The 15,485-nt window shown below is 39.9% G+C and overlaps 1 protein-coding gene across 1 annotated transcript; it reads right to left on the bottom strand.

The window, feature by feature from the left end:
• Nucleotides 1–3,955: 3,955 nt before the first annotated feature.
• Nucleotides 3,956–5,399, bottom strand: LOC121794050 (ethylene-responsive transcription factor CRF4-like). The gene has a single exon (XM_042192057.1). It carries the CDS (start codon nt 5,217–5,219, stop codon nt 4,056–4,058), a length of 1,164 nt encoding a protein of 387 aa, XP_042047991.1. The 5' UTR covers nt 5,220–5,399; the 3' UTR covers nt 3,956–4,055.
• Nucleotides 5,400–15,485: the final 10,086 nt, after the last annotated feature.

The following is a 15,485-nucleotide window of genomic DNA, read 5'->3' as shown; positions in this document are numbered from 1 at the left end:
AATGTAGAGAGAATAAAGTATAAAGTGAATAAATGGAGAGAATAAAGTAAGAGAGAGTAAAGTAAGAGAGAGTAAAAAGTTAACATATATGGAAATGACTCAACTATGAAGGAACTCCCCGAAATGGAAAAATGACTCAACTATGAAGGAAGGGAGGGAGTACTTCATAATATATCCGTACGTGATAATGAGAAATCAAATTTATACTCCCTCCGTCCGCGAATAGGAGTCTCATTCCTATCCGGTACGAGTTTTAAGAAATGTTAAGAAAAGTGGGTGGAAGAAAGTTAGTGTAATATGAGTACCAATTGCATATATTAGTTTTAAATGATATGGGAGAACGGGAGTGAGTTAGTAAAATGTGAGGTCTCTTTACCATTTATAGTATCGGGACTCTTATTCGTGGACGGACCAAAATGGAAAAACGGGACTCCTATTCGCGGACAAATGGAGTAATTTTTACTTCTGGAGTATCTTGTAATTGCAGTTTGATATATGAACTCGCTAGTAGTTAAATTCTTCCCAATTATAATGGTTTGCAAACTAAACGAAAATAATAAATTATATTTTAAAAATCAAATATAACAAGAATACCTAAAGAGGTGCATGTGAGATTTGAAAATGAAACCTTAGTCTCAAGAAAATTCACCCCATGGCTAAATAGCCTAAATCCTTCCAAAACAACGACTCCTTATTTTAGAAAAAGAATGAGCAGGCGGCCAAGCAAATTTTGAAAGTAGTAAGAGGTGAATAGTTACTGTATATAGGAAAGAAGGATAGGTAAATAAGTAGTGGAATCAAGCTAAAGTCAACTTCAATAAAGTTATTTATGAGATTTGTTTGATGCATAGGTGTAGCTCATGCTCATTTTCATTGACTCACTCATACAGTCATACTATTCCACTCTATGTCAAATACAAAAGCCTCCAACGGCCAAACCACTAAAACCGTATAACATGTGTAGTGTATAACATGTGTAAAGGAGACAGTAGTTCTCCACACAATTCTCATTTTCTTAATTTTAATAGTATCTATTTTTTGTCTGGTTTAGAAGAAGAAAAAAGAGTAGAGATATCATTCTAAATTAGGGACTACTCATTTTCTCAAAAGGCCAATAATCCTGTGATGGAACGTGTGGAGGCACAGTTGGTAGCGCGGAGCTGTTTTGACCTTGAGGTTACAGGTTTAAATCCCGCAACCTGCTGGGAGACTTTCGGCCTTAATCCGCAAACCCGATCGGGCAGGATTAGTCGGATTTCGTCGACGGCGGTGTTCAGTATGCCTGTGGTCAAACAAAAAAATTAGAAAGTATTCTAAATTATAAAATATGCGTAAACCCTAAATTATTGAGTTTGTACTTTGTAGCTTCCTGAATAGTACTATACTAACGTAGCTCACCCTATGCAACTGTTTTTGGAGTAGTATTTTTTTTAATGGCATTACGTCATATTAGGTTTTTTAATAAATAATACTCCATTTGTTTTCTTAAAAAAATTCATTTCTTTTTTAGTTTATTTCCTAAAAAAATCTTTATTTTTAGGAAATGAATCCGCCCACAATCCACTAACACTAATTTTACTATTTTTTCTATTCATCTATCTTATTTTACTAATTTTTCTTTTCATCTCTCATACTTAAGTAATTTTGCATTAAAACCTGTGTCATTTCCAAAGTTTCTATTTCTAGGAAACGAATGGATGGAGTATTAAGAAATGATTGTCACTTTGTAGCCTTTGACCAAATTAAGGTACAATTAATCATTTGAATTTTAATATTGATATTAATGGCATTTTAAAGTATAAAGAGAAAAACTTCTTCAGGTTGTGTTTGTAAATTAAGTTTGTAAAACGTTAATTTTCGTGAAAATAAACACGATTATTTAATTTTTGACTTGACTAATCTTTCATTAACCACAAAATTGCGGTTTTCTTTTTTACTTTTTTCTTTTCGCATAACTTGTGTAGTAGTAGTCTAGTAGAGTATACATAATTTAAATAGAACTTCAATTAAAAATTAATTGCTGGTTTTATTGGTCAAAGCCTGTTAAAACTACTGTAAAAAAACAAATTGTGGACAAAAGGTTTTCACTTTCAGACATCATAATTTGATTGGGAGCTGGTTGCTTCTACACTGTTGATGGAACGTGTGGGGGCGTGGCTGAAATTTCATATGGGCCTTATCGATTCTAACTTAAACCTAAACTAATTTCTCATTTAATAGAAAAATATTATAGTAGTGTACCAAAAAGAATGTCACAGACGAAATAATTTGTGCGCATTGCATTAATCATGATTGCTAGCGATTGGCGCTTACTAGTCATTGTTCTTTTTGAGTTGGAGTAAAACGGAAGTTGTATTTTTTGAACTCCTATGCCCCTCCATAATTATTCATTTTATAGAACAATTCAAAGTTTAATTACATGCTGCTACATTTATTATTTTATAGCTGTGAGCCACCTGTTAATGGTAAAATAAAACAAATGTATAAAATTTTTATTGGCATTCTGATTTAGTTCATAGTTTTTTAGTTAATGCCATAAACTTATTTTTTAAACGGACCGTTAGCGTTAGAAATTAGGATCTTGTTTCCATAAAATATTTGACACGATTTTTAATGGAAGAAAATACCTTTTTAGGATCTTGTTTCCATTCAATAACATTTTAGTTGTTAAAAAATGCAGCTGGATTTTAACTTCAAACTATTTCCGTAAGTTATAACGTTACAAATCTTGACGAAATAATAATAATATATATTGCCAAAATATAGAACACTATATATGAAACTATCATGTTCATTGGTAATACACTTTTAAGTACGTAACTTTTTTTACTTATACAAATGATAATGATTCCATTCTATTTGAGTAATTATAATATTTGTATAGTACTCCTATGATAGGTTAAAAAACTATTACTCCATATATACACCTAAAAAATATGAGCTATAATTTTCTAAAACGAATTTGACTTAATTTACAATTGGTTTTTTATATACCATATATATAAATCTATTTCTAATAAAATTTAAAATTCAACGTCAAAATACTGAAACATATCATATATGTTGTTTATTACTACTATAATATTTTTTTTAGCATGTATTCTATAATAATGTAGTAAATTTTAAATTTCGAACTATGCAAAAGATGGAAGTGTACTACTCCATATTGTATACATTTAAAAGGGGGTGTAATCAACAAAATTATTGACTTTTTGGGAAGATCAGAATAATATACTAAATTAAATTTAGTAACAATAAACTCCATATGCAAATATAGGCTATATACCCAAAAAAGGGATGTAATTTACCGACGCCTTCTTTTTATATTTAAGATTTTTTGAAAATTTAAAAGCATCTTCTCCATATAGAATTAAATTTCTTTAGAATTTTCCACTTTTGGTACTTTACCACAATTTTTTGAATTATGGAAAAAGATTCATCAATGCTCCAACACAACGTGCGTAAATGCATCGCACAAACAATAATACACATAATAAAATTTCTTTACTTATTTGTGGCATTAATATGTGCCATAATTAATTACCATTACATCACCCCCACCGCGGAATTCGACCTTGCCACCAACGATCCGTCGCCATCGGCGAAGCTCAATTATATTTATATTGCCGTAATTATTAATGTATCAATATAAATTTCGTTACATTATATACGCCATCATTAGATTATGGTACCAAATATCTAAAACTGTGTTTTAATGTTGTTTGGTCGCATCAAAAATCTAAAAGAGAGGTTTTAATGTTGTTGGTTCAATTATTGTACCAAAAATCTTCACTTAGAGATCTCATTTGTAGTACTTAATTTTCTCAAAAAAACAAATCTGCGAAGACCGAATTTAGTCAAATGAACAAAGCGTAAATCACGCCAATAGAAACAAAATGGAATGCCAGATCAACCTTTTTTTTCTTAACTAAAAATCTCTTCCGAATACACAAAATTATTTTGTAAACTAAACAAAAGGATATTGGTCATCAAAGGTAAACTCTGCCCTTAACAAAATTTGCCGTTACTTGGCAAGTAGGGAAAGGTAAAAAACACTAGGACACTTGTACTACTACATCTGTAAACATATCAAATAAATTTTCTTCTTCCACTCCAACTACACTAATTCCAGAAGTTAGAACATCAAACTCGCCGGAATATTGTTGAAACGACGAATCATTAAAATCCACCAACTCCGACATGCTTTGAACCTCGTCTTGACGGGGGGAGCATTTAATCTCACCAATACAATGATCTTGAAACGAATCCTTAAACAGACCCGGAAATTCGTACTTCAACTCTCCAAAATCAAACGAATCATTGAAATCCCCAATACCTAATTCATCATCCACCGGGAAATGATCTCCGCCTCCGGTTAAAACACGATCATTATTTGTTTCGTCAAACAACAATGTCTGATCTTGCATATCGAAATTGAAGAAATCATCCAAGAAGTCCGTGGTCATAGGCAAGGAGTCAGCACAATAATCCGGGGTTGCAACGTGTGTTTTCATTTCTCCGCACACTTCCTCTTCGGTGGATTTGGAAGCGCTGGGAGAAGAGCTGTCTTCGCAGCTGGTGGGGCTGCTTCTAAAGCGAAGAACAGAAGCCGGCGAGGAACGATTGTGGAAATCGTAGCTTGAGACAGAATCGTCATCACATGAAAGCACATTGTTTATGGGAACAACGTCGTTTTTAGTTGTGGGAACGGCGAAGTTGGTCAAGGCGTCGGGGCCGCGGAGTTTGATGGCTGCGTTGTCGTAGACCATGGCGGCCTCCTCGGCGGTGTCGTAGGTCCCCAGCCACAGCCTGATCTTTTTGCAAGGGTCTCTGATTTCGGCGGCCCACTTGCCCCAGGGGCGGCGCCGCACGCCGCGGAACTTGCGGCACTCGCCCTCCGCGAGCGGCGCGGGCTGCTTTGGTTTGGTTTCTGAGGCGGCGGGGCGCTTTCTGGTGGTGTTGTCAGCGTTGGCCGTCCCTATTCTGATCTCGCTCACGTATTTCTTTACGCGGCGGCGAGGGAACAACAGCTCCTCTTCGTCGCTGGAGGAATCGGTGGCGTCGGGATCCGTCACGGAAATCTTGATTGTTCTTGCTCTTGCCTCGTGTGGCTGAGGTTTTACGGTTTTTTTGATGATTCTGTTGTGCACTGTGTGTTTGAGAGGCCTTAAATTTGCAATATCCATCTTTGTTGTAGCATACAATAAGGCTTCACTCATAAAAGGATGGGAGTTTTTTCATGGAAGAAGAGAGGAAATAGGGGATTTGTTTCATTGAAGAAGGGAGAATAAGGTGTGTGTGAGAATTTAAGGTTGAGAAATATTGGGCAAATAAGGAAACGAAATAAGTAAAATATCTGGATTCCTTGGTGTGGTACGAATTGGGAGATAAAACTTGAAGGAAAGTAGTAATGAACGGAAATCTTTGACTGTGAATAGATTAACGCGAGCACAACAATGTCTTATAGGATCGCCCAAATAGGCAAGCACAATTTTACTTATTTATTTATTTATTTATTTATATATATTTTTACCTTTTTGTTAAGAGTATTTGATTTTGTATGAGATTCGTTTAAAGGAAAATAAAACGGAAAAGTCTACGGAGGTGGATACCGGCCAACGCCGCTGTGGGCCTGGCCACCCCGACCGCTTGCTGCTTATTGGTGTTGTGGGATGTTGACACGTGGAGTCTGTGGGGCCGAGATGGGGTAGGTCCAATCAGTAAGCGTGAGCGCTGCTGACTCAGTTATAACCTTTTTTTGTATAAAGAAAAGGAGTAGAATAGATAAATCTCGGGTTACGTGCGGGTTGTCACGTGAGGCCCAGGATGCTCGGACCAGTAAAAACATGTCGGTTATTGACTAGGAGTAGCGTTTTTACTTTTTACTGTTGCTAATTCTTTGCGGCTGTATTTTCGCAGATTTTTTAATACGAAAAACAACCTCGGATTCCCCGCCATTTTTTATGTATAGCTCGGTGGTTTTCATATTCTCCAGTAAACCAGTAGATTGATTGATTCAAAATATTTTACTCCGTACAATACTGGATTTTATTTTGAGTATTATCAAATTTATTATGATAACTATAGCTCATTAAATATCAAGTCTTTGAAATTGGTATAGATTATGGTGGTTTAATACTTTTATATGTTAACTCAAAAAAAGTATTTTAAAATACACTTATTAATCAATATTTAACGCGGAGTAGTATTAGACTAGTTCTGAAAGGAGTAGAAAATCATGATTGAAGCTTAAGAAAATTTTGAAACTAAAATCAACTATAAATTATTTTATATAAATAAAATTATACTCTCTTCGTCTTACTTTATTTGAAACATTATTTTAAACATGAAGATTAAAAATACTCCCCTCTGTCCCATAATAAGGCCACCCGCAACTTGTTACGCGGGTGGCCAATATTTCGTTCCTCCGTGAAGGAACAATGGCGGGACGCGTTGCAGCGTCTCGTCCCGTCACCATCCCGCAGGATTGCCCGTCCCTCCGAGACCCGTTGCGAGAAGTCTCGCCACGCGCTCCCGCGACGTGGCGAGCTCCCAGGCCATGCGTGACGCCACTCGCCGGCCAGCGAGTGGGATTCGTCACGGTGACGCAATAAATCATTTTTTAAAAAAAATTCGAATTAAAATAAAAAAATTTAAAATTGGCAAACGGTAATATTACCATTTTATAGCCGTTTTCCTTTTTTATTATTTTTTTATTTTTTTATTCTATAAATACTCCTAATTCATCCTCATTTCACACACAACTACACATCTATTCTTCCCAAATCATCTTCATTTTCTCTCCAATTTTCATCTCAAATCATCTCTATTTTATTCTTTCCCCCAAATTTAATCGATCTCATGGATCCGTATGAGCAAATGCGTCGAATAATGGAAGAATCACTTGAAGAAGATCGACGACGGGAGGCGGAGGAAGCCGCGCCGCCCCAAAGACACTCTCGGACTTACATCCATCGTAACCGGGAGGAAGCCGCCGCAAGGTTAGTCCGCGACTACTTCTGCGATAACCCGGTATGGGGAGATACCTACTTCCGTCGCCGTTTCCCACGCGGCGACCGCTATTTCTCCACATCGCAAATACAATGGTGGCCCGGGAAGAGTTCTTCCAAGAAAGTTTCGACGCCGTCGGCCGTCCCAGCCACACGACGCTGCAGAAATGTACTGCAGCAATCTGTCAGCTTGCGACTGGACAAACAACGGATGTGTTCGACGAATACCTCCACATTGAAGACAGCACTGGGAGAATGTGCTTGCTCCAATTCTGCAAAGGCGTCCGGGCAGCCTTCACCGACGAATTTCTCCGGATGCCAAGCACGACAGATTGCCAGTTCCTGCTCCGCTTTCACGAAGAAGTGCACGGATTCCCAGGGATGCTTGGTAGCGTCGATTGCATGCACTGACAATGAAAGAATTGCCCGGTGGCGTGGAGGGGCCGTACACGAGCGGCCACAAAGGCACCCACCCCACAGTTATACTCGAGGTCGTCGCCGACTACCGGCTATGGATCTGGCATGCATACTTCGGGGTCCCCGGCTCGAACAACGACATAAACGTGCTCCACCAATCCGACCTCTTCGCCGAAGTTTTGGATGGTAAACAGTTGGCCATCAACTTCACCGCTAACAACCGACGCTATAAAATGGGGTACTATCTTACCGACGACATCTACCCGAAGTGGCCAACCTTCGTGAAGACGTGCACTAGGCCTGTGAATGCAAAGCAGACGCTTTTTGCGCAAAAGCAGGAGGCTGCTCGGAAGGATGTGGAGCGGGCGTTCTGGGTTCTCCAAGCGTGCTTCAACATTATCAAAGCCCCAGCTCCTACGTGGTTCATGGAGAGCATGGTCGACATCATGTATACTTGCATAATCTTACAAAACATGATTGTCCAAGACGAAGGACCCGAGGCAGGAAATTGGTTCGACCCTAAAGCCCCCGGAAGCTCAACTGCAAGTAGTCCGCCTCGAAGTGGAGTGCATCCGTCTATACAAGAACGGTTGTCTATTGGGATGATTCAAAAGTAATAAAATTCAACTATCGTAGAACTAAGAAAGTAATTTTCAAGATATATAATTAAGCCGCAATTAAATTTTAGACGGGGGTTTAAACAACTAGTGTGGACCGCGCAATAAAAACGAGCAAAATATAGAAGTATAAAGAGTAACTTTTGGAGCATCTTTAGATTTGGTAATGCAATATATGAAAAGTTAGTGACACTATAATTTATGAATCAATGTTTGGCGTCGGCCACTGGATATCAATTTAACCCGAAATTCCCAGATTAATTCGTATAGCTCGACAATTTATATGATTATAGTTGCAAAATTTATAACCCGAAAAAGTCACAACTTGAATCATCATAAACCAAATAGCCCACAACATGATAGGATTGACTTGAAATTAACTTGAGCCCCATAAGAGCATCTGCAACGGTGGACGGACGGTGTCCGTCCGTGCCAGCGGCACGGAAGACGTCGTCCGCCGCTGGCACGGCGTTGCTCGATGCATCGAGCACGTCCGTGCCCGCGAGCAGGCGACGTGGCAGCGTGTGATTGGCCAACGGCATATCCGTTGATTTTTTTTTATTTTTTTAAATAAATAATAAAAAAAAATATTTTCCCAATCCCAAAAAAATGCCCGTTTTTCTGTATTTTTTTATTTTTTTTTACTTTTTTGTCCCCAAATCATCTATAAATACACATATTCATCATCCATTTTTCACATCAAATCATCTCTCATTCATATTTTTCAAACAACTTATCTACACATTCATCTTTCGCTCAAAACCTCAAATGGGTTTCACCCATCTCATTGCGGAAGCCGAGCGCGAAGAACAAGAATACTACGAACAACATCACCCCGCTTATGAAGCATATGTTGCAACGAATACCCCCGCCCCTCCTCCTCAACCAACTAGGTCAACTCGCCGCTACATCCATCGTGACAGGGAGGGAGCCCACAAAAGGCTCGTTGCCGACTATTTTGCTGACCCGCCGCGGTTCCCGGCAGATTACTTCAGGCGCCGTTTTCACATGTCAAAGCGTTTGTTTATGCGTATTGTCAACACATTGTCCGCTCGTGTTGAATTCTTCCAAACAGGTCCAGATGCAGCCGGTTGGCAAAGTATCTCGGCGTTGCAGAAGTGTACGTGTGCCATCCGACAACTCGCTACTGGGCAGACGGCCGACCTCTTCGATGAGTATTTGCATGTCGGTGAGTCCACTCGAATCCTTTGTCTTAAAATTTTTTGCGAGGGCGTTCGTGCAGCTTTCGGTGATGAATTCCTTCAGGCACCCACCACCGATGATTGCCAACAGTTGCTTCGTCTTCACGAATCAGTCCATGGCTTTCCCGGAATGCTTGGCAGCATTGACTGCATGCATTGGAGGTGGAAGAATTGTCTGACTGCTTAGAGGGGGCAACACTTAAGCGGCCACAAAGGCGGCGGCCCAACACTTATCCTTGAAGTGGTCGCCGACTACCGTCTATCAATTTGACATGCATATTTCGGCGTTGCCAGATCCAACAACGACTTGAACGTGCTCTATTCTTCACCCCTCTTGAATGATGTGTTGAATGGTGTAGCACCGGCGACCGACTTCACCGTCAACGGAAATACATACCACATGGGTTACTATCTCGCCGATGGTATCTACCCAAGGTGGTTGACTTTCGTGAAGACGCTCAGCAACCCGCAAGACCCGAGACGGGTTCTTTTTGCGTAGCGTCAAGAGTCCGCGCGGAAAGACGTCGAAAGAGCATTTGGGGTCCTTCAAGCCCGATTCAACATTGTGAAGGCCCCGGCTCGGCTGTGGTACTTGAACAATATCGCCGACATCATGTACACGTGTATTATCTTACACAACATGATTATAGCCAACGAAGGACCGAGGGCGGCTAGCTTCTACGACGAGGATGAAGCCGGAAGCTCAAGCGCGAGGTCTCCCCACGCCGAGGTGTGCATACGACGGTGGGTGAGAGGATCGAAACAAGGCACACAATGCGCGATACCCGAACCCACGTTGAGCTACAAGAAGACCTAATCAAACACATGTGGGCTAAATTCGGCAACGCGTGGTGGGTTTTTTTAATTTTTACGAATTTAATTATGTAGTTTTTAATTTTTAGGATTTTAATTATGTCTTTTTTATTTTATTTGTAATTTATAATATTATTTCAGTTTTTTTAATGAATTTTAATATTATGGAAATGTTTTTATTTAAATTGAATTGTGCTCGTCCTTGTGGAAGAGCACAGTTGTGGGTGTTGTGCTCTTGCCTAAGAGCAGGCAGAAAAAGTGGGGCCGAGCCCACAACCGTGCTCGCTGGCAAGAGCACGGTTGTGGGTGCTCTAAGGTTGAGCCGAAATGAGGTAGTAATTCTCATTATTCAATTTTCAATTTTCCTTACATTTTTAAAATTTTTAAAAGTTAGTCCAATAATTCTTTTCCAAATACTTTTGAAAATATATTTTGATTTATGATTTGAAAGTTACACTCATTGTTTTATATATTTTTTTACACTTATCATAAAAAATTATACGAGTATATAAAATTTTAAAAATTATTATCTACAAAATAAATGTCTTTTCCTATTTATGTTAGGTATATATTAGTTTCGAGTTAAATAACACTTATTTGAATCTGTAATTATTTAATATAGATATAAAATTATCAGAAGAGTATATTAGTTGTGTTATGGTTGAAAATTTGACATCACTAAGTAGAAGTAGAGAAGTTAATTTAATGATTTTTCAAATTATTCGGATGTAGGGGTTTTCTATAGAAAGAAATGTATATTTAGGAAGAGAAGAATTATGAGCGAAATGAGGTAGAACGAAGGGTTTTTTTTGCGCATCTGGCATAATTATTCTATATTATTATTGTTGTTATTAATTTAAATTTATTAATACATATTAATTAAATTCGAAATTATTATTGTTTTTTTCAAAGTTATTTAGGGCATGCCTCCTAGACCAAACATGCCTCTTGCTGGGTATGGCTGATGAGTAATTAAGGAGAATCAGTAAACACTATATATTTGAGTTACTTATGAATACTACTCCTATCTGTATTCCCTAAAAGTATGTTCCACTTTGACCGCACAATACGAGTTTTTTAAAATATAAAAATTGATTGAAAAAATTATTTAAACGTGAGTTCCATTTTTATTTTTATAGTTTTATGATAAAATGTTAATATAACGTAATGTTAACTGGTTAACTATCAAAAACAGTAAACATGAGAAAAATTTGGGAAATAATATTTTTTTCTTTTTTCTTTTTCTTTTTAATTTAATTAAACACTATCATTTTAATTTTAAGTATCACTAAAAACGTTATTTTGTACATATAATATAAAATTAAAACTTTTCTCTAATCGCTTACCGCCTATACATGTAGTATGTATCTATTTTATTTCAAAGTAACTAGTAATAAAGCATCTATACATAATACATATATAATGGATATTAAATTTCATGGTAGTTTACCCTGGGGATTAGGTAATAAATTATAGAGTACATTTGAGTAATTTCGATGAGATGGAATTAATTCACATTCCATGCAAAGGAAAAAAATATCCCTATCCGTTGCAATATTTTCGATGAGGTGGAATTAATTCATATTCCATGCAAAGAAAGAAAAAAAAAATCCCTATTCTTTACAATAAATATAAAATGCAAACTTAATAATTTTGCCATTTGAAGTGAAATGCTTAATAAGCTCCAGCCTCCAAAGCTAACATAATACTACCAAGTTTTTCATTATTATACAACCCGGCCACATTCACCTATCCACCACATCTCAATTCATTAGTGCATTACATTCAATTACATAGTAGTATCAAATACTAGTAATTGAAAACTTGGTATGTATGATGTAAAATAATTTTATACTTCAGATTTTTTTATAGTAATAAATAAAAAAAATTATGAAGCACACAACCAAAAAGAGTACGTGAATATGGGCGGTTAGGGCATAGCGCCGGTGAATGGGATAGAAACTGCCAACGGAATACGGAATAACAGGTTAATGGAGAGGTAACTGAGCTAGCGAGTAAGCAAAATAAAAAATCTATATTCCATAACTTTGTTTAAATTATACTCTAAGATATTCATTATTTATTTTTGAAAAGGATCTATATATTGGAGTATTATAAAACATGCATTTCTTTAATAACAAATGTTTGATGTTTACATGATAATAATTTCATCATTTGTGTACGTGTGGCTTTGATCATGGGTTTCTCTAAAGGCAATGAAGATTTAGATTGACCGACATGTCTTGCTTGTATTAGACTCCTAATAACACGTTCAATTCTTCAAAATTGGGAGTTAATAAGCGTGTTCTCATTACTCCACGCTTCTTGTAATTATGCAGTTTACAAACATTTCAAATATTATGGAATTAGTAATGAGGATTTAATAACGACTATTCCCATCAACAAATTAAAATGCAAATTCTAGTCATATTGTTAATTTACGAACTTAATAAGTTAAAAAGAATGAAACAAGCATAAGATACGGATTTTGACCTAGAAAAGAAAAAGGCTACGAAACAAGTGGTATATAGCTGATGGGGTACGAACTAAACCCTAATGGCAAGCCCAATAACAGTGACGGCCCATCAGCCCAGAGCCCAAGAAAGAGTATCTGTTCGGCACCAAAGAGTTCGGCACGACCAAAGAGTTCGGCCTCAGCCTACAGCTCGGTAAAAGCCGACCAGTCAAGCTCTCCTCTCAGATCGGCAAGAGCTGATCGGTAAAGTCCAGCAGTTCGGTCTCAGCATTCGACCGAACTAGGAGTTAGTGGACTCATGAAAGGCCTCCACGACCTCCGCTATACCCACGATCTATTTAGTGGTACGAAGCAGTTATTGAGCAGTTATTGCTCACCCACGATCTTGTTAGTGGGGCTGCAAACCACGACCTTAGTTCAATGTATAAATAGAACTTAGATCAGATAAAAAAGGGTTAAGCTCTCTAGAGATAAAATCATATAGCAAGTCTGTGTTGTAAGCTGTAATCCCAGATCAAGCAATACAATCTTGCCCTCCCTTCTTCCCGTGGACGTAGATTTACTTCAGTAAATCGAACCACGTAAATTCTTTGTGTCGTAGTTTTTATTCTCTACCAGCATTTACTCACATCAGAAATTCGCGGATCCATCACTGGCGCCGTCTGTGGGAAACAGAGAACAAAATTTGTGATAAAGCGAATTTTTGATCCATTTTTTCCACCCAAAAAATGCATACCAGATCGCAGAATACCCGTATTCCAGCCCGTGAGAACCAGGAGGAAGCCAATCCATCCCATAGGTCGGGAAAACAGCCTAGGGATAAATCCACCACCAGTTCTCATGGCGAAGGAACAAGCCGCTCCAAAAATCGTCCCACTGAGTCTTCCCAGCAGCCCGATTTGAATGAGGCTGTCAAGCAGTTTTTGGCTGAAAAGCAGGAGGAATTCTTAACCTTCCTGCGAAAAAGCCAAAAGCAGCCGGAGACGAAAACGACGGATTCTCCTTCTCCCTCCGCACAAGAAAGTCACTACCGCAGTAGTGTCGCATCTCCCAGGAGAAAGAATCCTCAACCCCGACATATTCCTGTTCCTCCTCGGTACCGGAATCACAGGAGAACTCAATCTCCTCCATACCGACGAGATATCGGATTCGCCGTGTACGGAGCACTGAAGACTCCGTTCTCGGACGACATCACCCGAACTCCCCTACCACAGAACTACCGAACTCCGTCGATGACTTACGACGGGCTCGTGGACCCTCACGATTTCTTGGGGCGCTATCAATATAACATGGCAAACCAGGGTCTCAACGAGGTCCACATGTGCAAGCTGTTTCCCGAGCTGCTCATCGGGAACGCGAGAAGGTGGTTCGATAGCCTCCCCCAGGGCAGCATCAGATCTTACCGAGATCTAATGGATGCCTTCCACAGGAGGTTCTTTCAGAAAGCGGAAGCCCGAATCACTTCGGCTCAGCTGCTTTCCATTCGTCAAGGTCGCGACGAAAAAATCAGCGACTTTATGACAAGATTCCACAAGGAATGCCTGCAAGTAGACGATCTCAACGATCTGCTTGTCATCTCGGCATTCCAAAATGGAATCTTGCCCGGAGCTCTCTACAGGAAGCTCGTTGAGTGCGGTCCGCAGACAGCTCAGGAAATGTGGGACATTGCGGACCAGTACTCCCGGGCCGATGAGGCAGACCGTCGCAAACGGTCGTTAGACAGCTCATCGACCCGAGGAGACAGAAGGAAGCCCGATCATAGCGATCAGGGGCATCCTCGCCGGACTCCATTTGAAAGAATTCAAAGGGCTCCGGTGCAAGACAGATTGGGACCTCGTCTCAATCCCGAGAAGTCGCCCGCTCAGTTCGTACCGCTGAACAAGCCGAGAGCGGAAATTTTCGAACTGCACTCTGACCTGTTCGAAAAGCCAAAGCGGATGACGAAATCAGCCGCGCGCCGACCCCAGGATAACTACTGCTCCTACCATCAAGACCACGGTCACGATACCGAGGAGTGCAGAAACTTGGCTGCAGGTATCGATGTTCTTGTGAGGGCAGGGACATTGAAAAAATACCAAAGCAAGCAGTCAAAGAAGAATAAAAAGCAGAGTGGTGCGAACTGCGCTCCTCAGGATCCGAAAAGGCAGCCGGATCCCGAGGACGATGACGAGCCGCAATATGATGGAGTAATCCAGACTATTGATGCGCTTCCTGCCGGGAAGACCAAGTCGTCCCTAAAGTCAGAACGCAGAGGCTCCAATCGAGAGGAGCCAACGCATAAAAGGCTGAAGCAGGACGAAGTGATTACGTTCTCGGCTGCTGATCCCGTCCCGGCCATCTCTCCTCACCAAGACGCCATTGTCATCCAAGCCGGAGTGGCAAACAAACTGATCCACAGGGTGTTTGTGGATACAGGAGCGTCGGTTAGCATTCTTTTTAAAGAGTGCTTCGACAAACTAGAAGTGGACCCAGCTCGGCTCAGTCCGGCTCCGCTTCCCCTGAAGAGCTTCACTCAGGAGGACACCCGCCCTGAAGGTATTATCAGCCTTCCGATCACGGTGGGGAAAGCGCCTACTAGCTCCAGTACGATGATTGAGTTTTTCGTGGTGAAAGCTCGGTCCCCGTACAACGTCATCCTGGGAAGAGACTGGCTCAACACAGTTCGGGCCGTTTGCTCCACCTATCACCTCACCATCAAGATCCCTACTAAAGGAGGGATAGCGGTCATCCGAGGTGACCAAAAGAGAGCAAAGGAATGTCTGCAAATTGCGCTTAGAAGTGCCGAGCAGTCAGATCGGCACCACCAAGCATAGCAATCACAGCAGCCGGAGTCAGAGGCGATGACCGAAGTCATACCGGAGCCGAACTCGATGACAGTTCAGCTGTACGAAGACGATCCATCCAGAACGGTTAAGATCGGTTTCGCGGGAACGCCCCTACTTCGGGAAAA

This window comes from Salvia splendens, chromosome 3 (assembly GCF_004379255.2).
Source record: "Salvia splendens isolate huo1 chromosome 3, SspV2, whole genome shotgun sequence".
NCBI classification, from domain to species: Eukaryota; Viridiplantae; Streptophyta; class Magnoliopsida; order Lamiales; family Lamiaceae; genus Salvia; species Salvia splendens.
Note: the sequence above shows the minus strand (reverse complement) of the source record. Positions and strands in the feature narration are given on the sequence as shown.

Excerpts from the sequence above, each read along its gene's own strand:
- LOC121794050 (XM_042192057.1), bottom strand. The coding sequence starts at position 5,219 with ATGAGTGAAGCCTTATTGTATGCTACAACAAAGATGGATATTGCAAAT.